This window comes from Lutra lutra, chromosome X (genome assembly GCF_902655055.1).
Source record: "Lutra lutra chromosome X, mLutLut1.2, whole genome shotgun sequence".
Taxonomy (NCBI): domain Eukaryota; kingdom Metazoa; phylum Chordata; class Mammalia; order Carnivora; family Mustelidae; genus Lutra; species Lutra lutra.
In genome coordinates, this window is record NC_062296.1 from 24424335 (window position 1) to 24438190 (window position 13856).

Below are 13856 nucleotides of genomic sequence, written 5' to 3' on the forward strand. Positions count from 1 at the left end.
TGGTGCCCCCAACCTCCCACCCCCCACCCCTTCAAAATTCTCAGATCGTTTTTCAGAGTCCATAGTCTCTCATGGTTCACCTCCCCTGGTGACCCCATTTTTATAAACCTGGTGTGAATTGCAAGCCATGGTGAAGGCAAAAATAGTTGAGGTGAAAAGTTATTCAAGATTTTCCCATTGTAAATGTCTAACTTGCCTGTTCCCGAATAAACATTTAAATACCTTACCCTGGATACCACTTAGCATGTTGTTCCCAAGGGTCTTCACTGGGCTTCCAATCAGTTAGCCCTCCTCCACAGTGAAAGCATTTTACTTTATCACCTTCCCCTAAGAGAAGACACAAGTAAAAATACATGTATTTGTGCAACTGGAAGCTTATAAAAAATACCCCCTTTTACACCAAGAAATTAATCATTTCTAAATTACATGAAAATCTTACAGCTTCAAGGAAGACATTCAAATTCATATCTAAGTAAAAGATATGATTGTTTGAGGAGGAAATGCATAGTAAACTCACTGATTTAATTTGAGGTATTTTACACGCCCAATTTTTATGTAAAAAATTATGACTGTTACCTTCTTTCTAACATGTCATTTAGGGCCACCAATACTACACTTTTTTCAAACTGTGGAACTTTAACAGTAAAGTTCAGCTTAACAAAAATACAAAGTAAGTTTCTCTATGGTTATTAGGGCTACATGACACTAAACAAGCTTTCAAGATGGCTATAGGAGACTATGTAAATAAAATACTGAAATAACTAATAATTTGTGTTTTGGTACAACTCAATCCTAAAATAAATGGGTCAGATATATAATGGTGTAATTTTTCTGAATACTCCTGGAAGCCATCACACCAATGGCCCTTCCTGACACGTTTACAGCAGTCCCTTTGAGAAGTGCTTATTTGAAGCAAGAAGGCATCATACAGGTCAGCTTTCAAATATACAGTTTCTGTACAAAAGGCAGATATCAATTTTAATATCAGCCAAACTAAACTCTCTAATGTTAACTCTTTTTATGAGATGTAGAAAGAATGCATGTAATACATGTAATACATGACTGAGCTCAATAAATTAGAGTTAATATTATGGTCAGACCCATTCTCTCAGGGAGAACTATCATCTTTTGCATGCCATCCTTCTCCAAAAAACAATCACATAAAGGTAAACATAAGTCACAATATGGTAGTCATTCTCCCATAAACGTAGTGATTACACCGCAGATTCAACATAAGGGTTTGCAGATTAATACTGATATAATCATGCCAGCCTACACCTAAATATTTACCAGTTCAAGGGGCTAAAGGAATCTACTTTTTAAAAGCACTAGAATAGCTGGAAAGTAAGTTATTAGCCTGGTTTTATAATGAAATTTACCTAAAGCATAAAATCCAGCTCTTGCAAGCTGCTCCTTGTTAACTGAGTATATCCACGTCCCAAAAGTAATGATCCGTGCTTCGTAATCTGCCATGGCTGGATTTCTTGGAACATTTGTTGAATTTGGGAAATTCCTATCAGAACTCACAACATCAGATTCACTTCGCATGTTAACATTCCGGCCCAGAACAAAGAAGCAGTTGGGAAAGTGTCGCCTGTGTTCTGACCATGCACGATCACACGGTTCCCAATTTTTCAGTTTTCCACCACAACAAAAGCACTGCACTTGATCATCAATACCTGTGTAGTAGAGTCCAGCACTAGCTAACTCTCTTGGGGTCAAGTGGGCATAGTCTGGCCAGTTCTGAAAGGACTTTAGTCTAGCTTCTTCACTACACATGGCAGGGTTCCTCGGGTATATGGTGTCTGATATATCTACGACCCGACCAGTTCGCAAAAGATAGTCTGCATGAGTCTCAGATGGCCTGTCTAAAACAAAATGATTTCTGTTTCCCAGGAAGCTTTCCACTTTATACTGACCATTTGGTATACCCGGATTTGTAGGTTGTGCAGCGGTATTTTCAAAATAAAAGCCATTGATAAATCTGCAATTTGGGGATACTTTCCTGTGTCTTCCAACTGCTGAGTCTCCATATTGCCATCTATTTACTGCTGCATGACAACTAAAGCACCGCACGATGTCTCCTTCACCAGTATACAGAAAACCAGCTCGTGCTAGTGTTGATGCGGAAACAGGACTACTACTTGGAAAATTAGCAAAAGTTTTTAATCTATTAAACTCTTCTACAAATTCTTCATCCTTATCGATGTCTGCAGGTACACAAGTTTTAGATCCTTCAAAACTGTTAAAACTCATCTTCTCTTGAAAATAGGACTTGTCCACCTTTTCTAAAAAGAGAACATTACATTAGGAAATCCAAAATGTGAAACATAGGCAATATAATTTTGATGTTAGGAGCTAACAAATTACCTTCTGATGACATAAAATTAATTACACAATCTCTAAGAAACCCTCTAATTCTAAATACTAGAGCTCTATATTACGACAAGATTCAAGTTATAAAATAAAACCTAGCATTTTCATTTTTTAGAGGAAAGTAATATTTTAGCAGGTAGAATAGAAGTATTCATTTTTAATTGCTTATTTCACATAAACATGGAAACTATGTGATACAGAATATATTAAAATTATTAACGGTGCAAAATTATTAATTAGGAAAAACATAAAAGCATAAAATATGCAGATTCTCAAACTCTATGCATAATTGTTATAATTGATCATTATATATTCAGGGCATCAAAGTTCAGTTTTTACAATTTAAAAAAAGTATGTTCAGAATCTTAATGAATTAATTTTTGGTATTTCTTTACTTTTCTGCTTGGCAAAAGGTATTTGAGTTTTACTCATAGTATTGGTTCCAATATGTCCTTTAAGAGCATCAAATGTTTCTGATTTTCATGCATATGAAAACAGGACTTTGTAGTCCATTTTTTGTTGGAATCAGATCATTTCAGGTGTATATATTACTGTCCTCTAGAGAGTAGCTCAGGAAAAATACTAAGTATGGGTAGACCCTAACTGCAGTTACTTTTGCTATCAACTTCCCATGGTCAAGAAACAATCTGCTCAAATGGAAGAGAAGTACTACTGCAGCCTCATTAAAGCTGCTGAATTACAGCTGTGTAACCTTTAACCCAGATAAAATAGTAAAAGGAACTAGCTGGATTATGAGAAGGGTGGCCAGATAATTTATCCTCTAAACCTAGACACTTTGGGAAGTGAAAAATGATGCTACTAATAATTACACTAGGACAACAGGCGTAAATCAGAGTTGCCTCAGGCAAACCTGATTCTCCAGAATCTCACACTGTTCCTAATACTGTGCTCAGTATATGCTTGGCAAAAAAAAAAAAAGTCACAATAATTCTGTCTCTACCTCGAATGTGCATTAATTGATTTCTTGGGAAGAATAAGGAGCCCTGGCATTATGTTGGCACAATATGTCTTAGAACATCATCTCAGAGTAATGTTCAACACAAGGCTTCTGTCCTGCAGGCTGGCAATAAACTTTAGCCTTTCAATTGGCCTTGTTAATTTACAATGGTAGTAATTCATATATACCGCAAGAGCTATTATCTGCATACAACAATTTTTGGAAGATAGGCTCCATGATTCTTCATGATTGTTTCCCAGATGTCTGAAAACATTTTGACACTAGCTTCAAGACCCCTTGTTCAATCAGCGTAAGCTAGATGACAAAAATCAAAATTCAAAGAAACTAAGGCTGGCTGATAGGCGGAGATGAAATTTCACAGGGTTATTAAACATTACATTCTGACTTTAGAAATCTGTTGTACAACTAAAGGAAAATGGAAACTTGGTTTGGAAAGAAGTCATGTGAAGGTAAATCTCTATATTAAAATCTTGGGATTTTAGTTAGTTAAAAATTCCATTATGAGGGGTGCCTGGGTGGCTCAGTTGGTAGAGCCTGAGACTCGATCTTGGGGTCATATGTTCAAGTCCCATGTTGGGTACAGAGCTTATTTTTTAAAAAATTCATTATGAGCCAATATCAAATGGCTACTAAAAAGAAATTTAAAGCAACTCCGGGCTGCATTAATGTCCAGATGTACAAGGCTGGACCCAATTCAGCTACACACTGATTATTATTTTCAGTACTGAAAACACTTCAGAAGGAACATTAACAAAGCGTTCTATCTATAGACAGCAATCGGGATGATGAAATTGGTGCTCAGTGAGAACAGGTAGAAGAGCTGAGAATGTTTATCTCAAAGGGAAAAAAAAATATGGAGAGAGAGAAAGAGCTGTAGAGGACAGAATAATTACCGTTAGCTATCTAAAGGGCTGTTACATAGGAAAGGGATCAAATTCAGTGTAGCCTGAGGATAGAAGCTGAGTCAATGAATATAATTCTAGCCAGTAGATTTTAATTCAATACAAGGAGGAACGGTTCGAACAATCAACAGCAGTGAAGAATGGATTGGGGTCTTATAGATTTCTCCCATCAGGAGAAAGCACTTGGGCATACACAAGGAGGCAGAACAAAACATTTCTAAGTCCATAATGACCCTGAGGAATTAATGCTCAATATAATCTAAAACATATGAAAATTACCTTCTCTTTAGTGCTAACTTTTATTTCTCAGGTCAATCAAAACAGAAGTATAAAATCAAGGATCTATTCTCATTTTGCAATAGTGGACATTTTGTATGGTTCAAGTAGTCACCCCATTTCAGATATTATTATATAAAACTCCATCATTCAATAATAGCAGGAGAATCTCTATTTGAAGCTTTCAAGTGGAGACCTCATCTTCCCAAGGGTTATTTCCATGCTAATAGTTTAGATTTCACTGTTTTGAAAAGCAGATATTTATTCAGAAGCACCCAACTGAACACTACACATACATTATCAGAGTGTGAGCTTTTGTTGAAGGGAGCGAAAGCAGAATTACCAGAGGTTAGGGGTGAAAGGGAGAAAAATGACTGACAACAGATAGAAACCTTGGGATTGGCGGAAGGCACCAAAGGAAAGGGATGAGAGAGAGGATTTTTTAAATAAAGGATTTAAGTGAAATGAAGGTGGGAGAGATGATATTTAGAAAGTAAGTATAGATGAAGCACGGGAATTGTGAATAGAAAAGAAAATGGGGTACAGATATTGGAGGAGGGTGATAAAAAGCTTTAGATGTGAAAAGGTCTAAACGTAATAAAGTATGCTGAGATCATTTAAGGCTTCTTTGTGAAAGCACACTCTCACGCTTTATATTGGGTAAGCAGAAAGGTAAGAAGGCACTGAGAGAAAGATGTCAAAGAAATCTCTGACATTAAAGGGGCTGGGCAGTCAGTAATCTTGAATGGAACGGTCGTTGGGAAAAAATGGTATCACGGAAACCAACAGGGGCACAGAAAGAATCAGCAAGCAGTGCTACATGTTTATACGAAGGACATGGAAGATTTCAAGATAGTGAGATGTTGTTTAAAATATATACATACCCAAAAATACACATACATGTACATATACATACACACACAGTACACATACATATTTAGCGTAGTCAACTGGGTAAAGACAGCCATGAACAGGTACCAAGGAGTGATCGATTGTTAATCTATCAAAAATGTGGTAATGGGGGGGGGATTAGAGTGAAGAGAAAAATATACACATAAAACCCACCTACTGATATCTGCACATAATACAAAAGTTTCTTTTTCTTTTGTTTAAAGATTTATTTATTTATTTATTTGCCAGGGAGAGAGAGAGATTGAGATCCTGAGCACAAGCAGGCAGAACAGCAGGGAGAGGGAGAGGCAGAAGCAGACTCCCCGCCAAGTAGGGAGCTTTTATTACTAAAGTTTTTAAATATACAGAAAAAAGGTTATTTTAATGGGGAATAGGACATAAAGTAATTTGTACATTAGACTGCCACTGCATGACAATATATACTCATGAATAAGACCTGTAAGGTAATTTTTTAAAAGCAAACTCTACCCCAAACATGGGGCTTGAACTCACAACCCCAAGATCAAGAGTCACATGTTTCACCAACACATCCAGCCAGGCATCCCCCTTTCTTTTATCATAAGATAACTTATATTAAGTGGGTAAATTATGTTAGGATGACAGGAATACAGGTGATCCTTTTCTCCAGAATGTCTGCCCCACCACCCTGTAAAATGTCTTTAATAATATTTTCACTTACAGTCTCTCAGGTTGGCACTGTTGGCCTGGATCAGGAGCCCAGGCCCAGGTCAGGAGCCTAGTCATGGGGGAGGTAGATGAAAGCAAGGAGGTGGATAGGCTAACTGCCCCCTCAACCTCCTGCACTGGAGCCCGGCAGAGAGGTGGGGGGAACTGTGCCTCTACCAGCTGCACTGCCAGATCACTCCTTGCTGCCCTGTGAAAGCCCTGTGGAGCTCAGCGGAGCTGAGCACCAAGATCCAAGCTACCTTGATAGGTGCATCTGCTGAGCTGTGGATTCCTGGGCTGCAGCTCAGTGTGCACATGCGCCCAACTGGCACTCCATACAGAGGCAGCCCAGCACTCAGCAGGACAGTGGTTGCCAGGGCATCCTGGAGGTGAAGAGCAGGTCTGGCAATTAATTTCGTTGGTTTTTTGCTAGAAAGAGCAAACCTTGGACATTTTGAGTAGTTTTATGGATTACTACGACATGTTCATAAGACACCTAATGATGACAATTTATTAGGCTATGCTACTTATACGGAGACTTACTACTTATAAATAATAATTATCACAAAGGTGTTGCAACAGACAACCCACGCTTAGGATCTTTATACAAAAAGAGAAGAGGCAGATAATATAGTGCCTAAGGTATAGATATGCTAACGAAGAAGGAAAATGTTTACTCAATGCATTGTGCTTCCTCAACACCCCGTCACTGGTATGTCCCAAGCTGTTAGACTTGCATCTTCTATTACAGCCATGAATATCCTCCCAGAAAAACATCATAGGGTTAGTTTATCTTTACAAACACAGGACTGAACATTCCCCGGGACTTGATAGCCAGAATGGTTTCAGAAAGCCCAAGGGAGACACCACATGGCTTTGCTAAGTCCCAGGGATCTTTCTGGTTCACGGCGCAGGATTACTGGATATTAATGATGAAGTTTTAGAAGTTAATGGCATAGAAGTTTCAGAAGAGTTCTGATCAAGTAATAGGATGACTGAAACAGTTGCAATTTCATCGTAACAGCCAGACAAGTAAACCAGAATAACGTTACGAACAGTAGGACTTCCAGGAGCTCTAGCAAATCTACCAATAATAGCCTTCTTGGCCATCCACAGCAAATTAAACCAAACTTTGACCAAAGGATGAAGACGGTGATGAAGATGACATTATTAATGAAGATAATGTATGCTATAAAAGATTCCTAAAGCTCTTCTCACTATCAGAAAGCCTGGAATAAACTTCATTTTGAGTCTGGACAAAATGGTTTTATTCCTTCTTAGTGTAACATCCCTATCAAGTGGCACAAATAGAAATTGAAACACATGTACCAGATCAAAACCTCTTAGAATATGGAACAATCATATTATGAAGTCATCATTTGAATGTTTTCTGAATGAAGATGTCACAGGACTTGTAAATATGGCTAGTTGAAGAACTTCTAAACCTCTGAGTCAGTGCCCTGGAATAGGTATGAGAACAATAGTGTTGCAAGTTTAAAATGTTATGAAAATAAATAGAAACAGGAAGTAGATTAGTGATTGTGCACAGCTGGGGCAGAAGGGGACTAGGAAGTGACTGCAAATGGTTACTGGGTTTTCTTTTCTTTTTTTTATTTATTTGACAGGCGGAGATCACAAGTAGGCAGAGAGGCAGGCAGAGAGAGAGAGAGAGAGTGTGAAGCAGGCTCCCCGCTGAGCAGAGAACCGGATGCGGGACTCAATCCTAGGACCCCAAGATCATGACCTGAGCCAAAGGCAGCAGCTTAACCCACTGAGCCACCCAGGCGCCCCGGTTACTGGGTTTTCTTTTCAGAGTAATGAAAATATTCTAAATTAGACTGTACTGGTGGTTGCACAACTGTGAATATACTAAATGGCAACAGAACTGTACACTTTAATTTTACGGTAGGTGAGATGTATCTTGATAAAGCTATTTAAATGCTAGTTTGGCAACTGTTAGTATGAACTGGTAGATCAGAGGTGATTTTTAATTAAAAAAAATTTTTTTAAGTAAATGCTACGCCAAACACAGGGCTTGAACTCACAACCTTGAGATCAAGAGTCACATGTTTCACCAACTGTGCCAGCCAAGAGCCCTGGATCAGATGTGATTTTTTTTTAAAGATTTTATTTATTTATTTGACAGAGGGAGAGAGATCACAAGTAGGCAGAGAGGCAGGCAGAGAGAGAGGAGGAAGCAGGCTCCCTGCTGAGCAGAGAGCCCGACGTGGGGCTCGATCCCAGGACCCTGAGATCATGACCTGAGCCGAAGGCAGTGGCTTAACCCACTGAGCCACACAGGTGCCCCGATCAGATGTGATTTTAAGGCTAAACCAAAGGGACCTTTGCTAATGAAATTATGTGCTTTTTTATATGGAAAACTAGATGTTACTGTACATTTTCAGAAGTAGGTTGAGAGGACAAAATCACTTCTATGTGAGGTGGTTTAATATTTAACCTGTTACAAAGATCCTAGTTAATTTTTCTTTCAACTACATTCTTCAAATTCTAATATGAAGTCTAATTCTTATCTTTTTCTACCCTGAGGACCTCAGTTCTTATGTTCTCAATATTTTCTTTTTTTAAAGGTTTTATTTATTTATTTGACAGAGAGAGAGAGAGTGCGAGGGGGGGGGAGGGGAGGGCACAAGCAGGGGGAGTGGGAGAGGGAGAAGCAGGCTTCCGGCTGAGGAGGGAGCCCAAGGCAGGGCCATCCCAGGAACCTGGGATCATGACCTGAGCCAAAGGCAGATGCTTAACCACTGAGCCACCCAGGTGCCCCAATATTTTATTTCTTAAAATTCTTGTTCCTAATCATTACAAATCATTTTCTGAAATGCAGTTTTTTCTAAGAAAGCAAACCAACTGGCTGTTTTTAGGAGCTTCTTTCCATATTATGAAACACTGAAGCTATGTTCCCAAATTATGAAATTCTGTGAGTTTTTAACATTCGCTCTGCTCATCTTACGGCTTACGTATTTATAAACTAGTTACAAATAGGTATAATTTGTTACTAAATGCAGTTAATGGCACTGACTCTGGTAATATAGGAGACTCTCCTTTAAGTCTTATCTTCATTCCCTCTCTCATTGAAAGCATTCTTTTTGCTGTGTCTACACATATGTTAGCACTTTTGAACCTTTTTAATGTATTCAAGTAGTGTGAATTGTTTTGAAACCAAAATACACATAGATTGAAAGATTTTTACACACAGGACAGATTTGTGCACAAATTTATACACAGATAAATCTGCGCACAGATTTATACAAAGATTTTAGATCTTCTTCAGCGGGATTATTCTAGGATCACTGACTACACTTTAGAAGAAAGTTGTGGTATTTATTATTGACAGGTAGAGTTTGTCATCCATATTATTTTCATTAGGCTATTTATTTCTCGCATATCCACTTAGAACAAATAAGAGTAAGGCTGCTGGGACGCCTGGGTGGCTTAGTGGGTTAAGCCGCTGCCTTCGGCTCAGGTCACGATGCCAGGATCTGGGATCAAGTCCCGCATCAGGCTTCTTGCTCAGTGGAAAACCTGCTTCTCTCTCTGCCTCTGCCTGCCACTCTGCCTACTTGTGCTCTCTCTGTCAAATAAATCAATAAAAATCTAAAAAAAAAAAAAAGAGTAAGGTTGCTAACTTTCATTCTTTGCCTGACTTCCCTGGTATTTATCATTGTATAGTGTGCAAAAGCACTATAGTATACATGTATATAGAAATTAAGAATATCATGAAGTATATAAATTCCTTACAGTTTATGGGTAATTGCCCCCAAATCTATTTACTAACTTATTTCATTAACTAATCTCTATGCACAATGTGGGGCTCAAACTTAGGACCCCAAGATCAAGAGTCACATGCTCTACTGAGCCAGCCAGGCACCCCAATTAATTAATTTTATGGTAGGTCTCCTATGGGCACCTTTATTTATTTATTTATTTATTTATTTTTTAAAGATTTTATTTATTTATTTGACAGACAGAGATCACAAGTAGGCAGAGAGGCAGGCAGAGAGAGAGAGAGAGGAGGAAGCAGGCTCCCCGCGGAGCAGAGAGCCCGATGCAGGGCTCGATCCCAGGACCCTGGGATCATGACCTGAGCCGAAGGCAGAGGCTTTAACCCACTGAGCCACCCAGGCGCCCCCTTTATTTATTTTTTAAAAAGATTTATTTATTTGGGGGGAGGGGCAGGGCAGAGAGAGTCTTAAGCAGACTCTGGACTGAGTGCAGAGCCCCATGCAGCCTCACAACCCTGAGATTATGACCCATTTAACCAACTGCACCACCCAGGCACCCCATGCATGCCTTTAGAAACAGTTGTGTGCTATTAAAGCAATGGAAGACCCAAATGACTACATTCTGAAGGGCATATTCTCTAAATGGTTAAAAAAAAAAAAAGAAAATCCTGATTTAATTGAAAAAAAAAAAAAAAAAACCAACCTCTAGTATTAAAGCAATAGAAAAAAAATCCCATGCAGAGAGAAGTATTTTTTGTTAGATTTAATAAAAGAACACTATTCAGAAAGATATTAAGCTTTTTAACAATACCTGCCTTACTTGAAACAAAGATTAATATTTTTTAAAAAAAAGTTGTTTGGTAGTCAATTATTACTGGCTTAGGCAATTTTAAAAAACAATGTACTCCATAATATCACGAGTTTCAGTATCACAGCACCTTTGAAAATATAACTAAGCAGTTTCATATGTGTACCAGTGATGAAAAGTCTGCAAATTAATACAAATTTATTTAAGATGGCTAACTAGGATGATGTCTCCGATGACTGAAAATTAAATACTATAAATACCCATTAAAATTTTTTTTAAGATTTTATTTATTTATTTGAGAGAGAGAGAGAAAATGAGAGAGAGAGAGCATTAAGTGGAGAATGTCAGCAGGACAAACAGACTCCCTGTCAAGCAGGGAGCCCGATGCGGGACTCGATCCTAGGACTCCAGGATCATGACCTGAGCTGAAGGCAGTCGCTTAACCAAATGAGCCATCCAGGCGTCCCCCCATTAAAATTTTTAAAGTCAAAACAGCACCTGAATAATAAATCACCATTCTTAACAAATAAATAGCAGAAGCTTTAGTGGTGTTTTTTTTTTTATATCAAGCTCACAGATCTCTACAATCTGTCTATGCTTCACTCTTCTGGTCTCTGGAAGAAATCTGATCACTGCAGGCTCACTTAATGAACTACAAATTTTTTAAGATTTTATTTATTTGAGAGAGAGAGAACACCTGAGAGAGAGCACAAGCAGGGGGAACAGGAGAGGGAGAGAAGAAGCAGGCTCCCTGCTGATGTGAGGGAGGGCTCCATCCCAGGACCCCAGGATCACAACTCAGTCAACTGAGCCACCTAGGCACCCCTGAACTACAAATTCATAACATTATTCCTGCAACCAGAGGGGCTTTGTTAACCTCTCATCATGAAAATGCATTTCTTAAGTAATTACATTGATACGGCACAGTAACAAAGGGAACTAAATGATTGTTGCAGGTTGAATCATGCCCCCACAAAAGGTATGTTTAAGTCCTAACCGCTGGTTAGGAATGTGAACTTACTTGGAAACTGGGTCTTTGCAGATGTAATCAAGTTAAGATGAGGTCATTAGGATGGGCCCTTATAAGGACTGAAGTCTGTATAAGAGAAGAAACCCAGACAAAGAGGCACATAGGGAAGATGGCCATGTGAAGGTGGAGGCAGAGACTGGAGTGATAATGCATCATCAATAAGCCAAGGAACACCAAGCATCAGTGGCAACTCCAGAAGCTACAAGAAAGGCATGGAACAGATTGTCTCCAGAGCCTTCAGAGAGAATGTGGCCCTGCCAACACCTTCATTTCCAATTTCTAGCCTCCAGAACTGTGAGAAAATAAATTTCTGTTTATTTAAGCCACTCAGTTTGTGGTACCATGCTATGGCAGCCCTAAAAAAACTAGTAACAATGATGTTAAAAATTTGACAGGAATTATGCAAGCAATATATCCCTATTAGCTCCCACTGCAGCACTATTATGCCTAAATACATTATGTAATTAAATAAAGGAATCTGTTTAAAACTCAGAAAATGTATGTTTTTAAGACTCTCATTTACGACATCCTTGCAGATTCTTCCACTCGAAACCCCAGAAAGATTACTCTTTGTGCCCCTACTATATCCTCTATACAATTTGCTGATGACCCAAGTTTTACTAGGACAAGATGTAATAATTTCTGCATGTATGTCTGTATGTGTGTATATACGCAGTACATTGTTAGAATGGTCCTTTTTGGCAAGGACTGTCTTACCACACCTGTATTCCCAATGCCTAAGGAAATCAACATACAGTAGTGCTTAATGAATGGTGGGCAAAACCATCTCTAGTAGGTTACTGCTATTATTACACCACATCCCACCCACCATCTCCCCAGGACACTTGAGATTATGGGAGCACTAAAAATTGTTAATATATGCTTCAGAAATGTGAACAAAATAGGAAATACATGCATACCATGCAAACAGTATAATTCTTCAGTGATTAAAAACCAATATTAAAATCACATTTTAGGGGCAACTGGCTGGCTCAGTAGGAGAAGCCTTTGAATCCTGACCTCCACCTTGGGTGGAGAGATTACTTAAAAACTTAAAAATCACATTTCAAAAATATAGGATTCATAAAATTTTTCATAGTAACAATCAAAATTTTATGTGTTCACCATAAAATACCGTAATTTCAAATTTATCTTAAGATCCTCTCTCATTGGGGCACCTGGGTGGCTCAGTGGATTAAAGCCTCTGCCTTCGGCTCAGGTCTCAGGGTGCTGGGATCGAGCCACGCATCGCATCGGGTTCTCCACTCAGTGGGGAGCCTGCTTCCTCCTCTCTCTCTCTGCCTGCCTCTCTGCCTACTTGTGAATAAATAAATAAATAAATAAATAAATAAATAAATAAATAACTGTCTGTCAAATAAATAAATAAAATCTTAATAAAAAAAGATTCTCTCTCATTACATGCAGAAATATTGCAAATTTTTCTCATTAGTTGCCTTTTCCCCCTATAGAAGATCCACCACAGAGATCTTTTAAAATAAGGAACATTCTCACTGACCCAAGGGAAGCTAATCCCTCTTTTAATTACCTTAAATTATTAGCCAGTTAGTTCCCTGTTTAGAAATAGCATTTGGATTTACAAAGTTGTACTATCTATGTAAATTTATCATATTAAGAAGCTGAACTTTTAAAAATGACATGCCCTGAAAAAAAGGGTGTATCAATTTTAAAGTTCAGCCTTTATGCTATATTTACATAAAAATTCAGGGGTGTCTGGGTGGCTCAGTGGGTTAAAGCCTCTGCCTTGGGCTCAGGTCATGATCCCAGGGTCCTGGGATCAAGTCCCGAGTTGGGTTCTCTGCTCAGTGGGGAGCCTGCTTCCCCCTCTTTCTCTGCCTGCCTCTCTGCCTACTTGTGATCTCTGTCAAATAAATAAATAAAATCTTAAAAAAATTTCAAATTTTAGCCAAATTGTTTGTTTATCCTAGTAGGGTTCTTCAAACCATGACATATATTTTTTTTAATTTTTATTTATTTATTTGACAGAGATCACAAGTAGGCAGAGAGGCAGGCAGGGCGGGGGGGGGAGCAGAGAGCCTGATGCGGGGCTCGATCTCAGGACTCTGAGATCATGACCTGGGCTGAAGGCAGAGGCTTAATCCACTGAGCCACCCGGGCGCCCCCAAACCATGACATATTATAATTCTTT

At 38.7% G+C, this 13856-nt stretch overlaps 1 protein-coding gene across 3 annotated transcripts in view; it reads right to left on the minus strand.

The window, feature by feature from the left end:
• Window positions 1–13856, minus strand: part of XIAP (X-linked inhibitor of apoptosis) — a 59380-nt gene that overhangs the window by 20698 nt on the left and 24826 nt on the right. For 2 of the 3 annotated variants that reach the window (XM_047715198.1, XM_047715200.1), the window contains exons 2-3: window positions 1380–2288; window positions 228–327 (exon numbers count right to left, since the gene is read on the minus strand). In XM_047715198.1, the coding sequence (XP_047571154.1) occupies window positions 228–327; window positions 1380–2256 (977 nt within the window). In that variant the 5' untranslated portion in view covers window positions 2257–2288. Of the gene's footprint in view, window positions 1–227; window positions 328–1379; window positions 2289–7440; window positions 7572–13856 lie in introns of all 3 variants that reach the window. The other variant, XM_047715199.1, reaches the window with a different exon arrangement.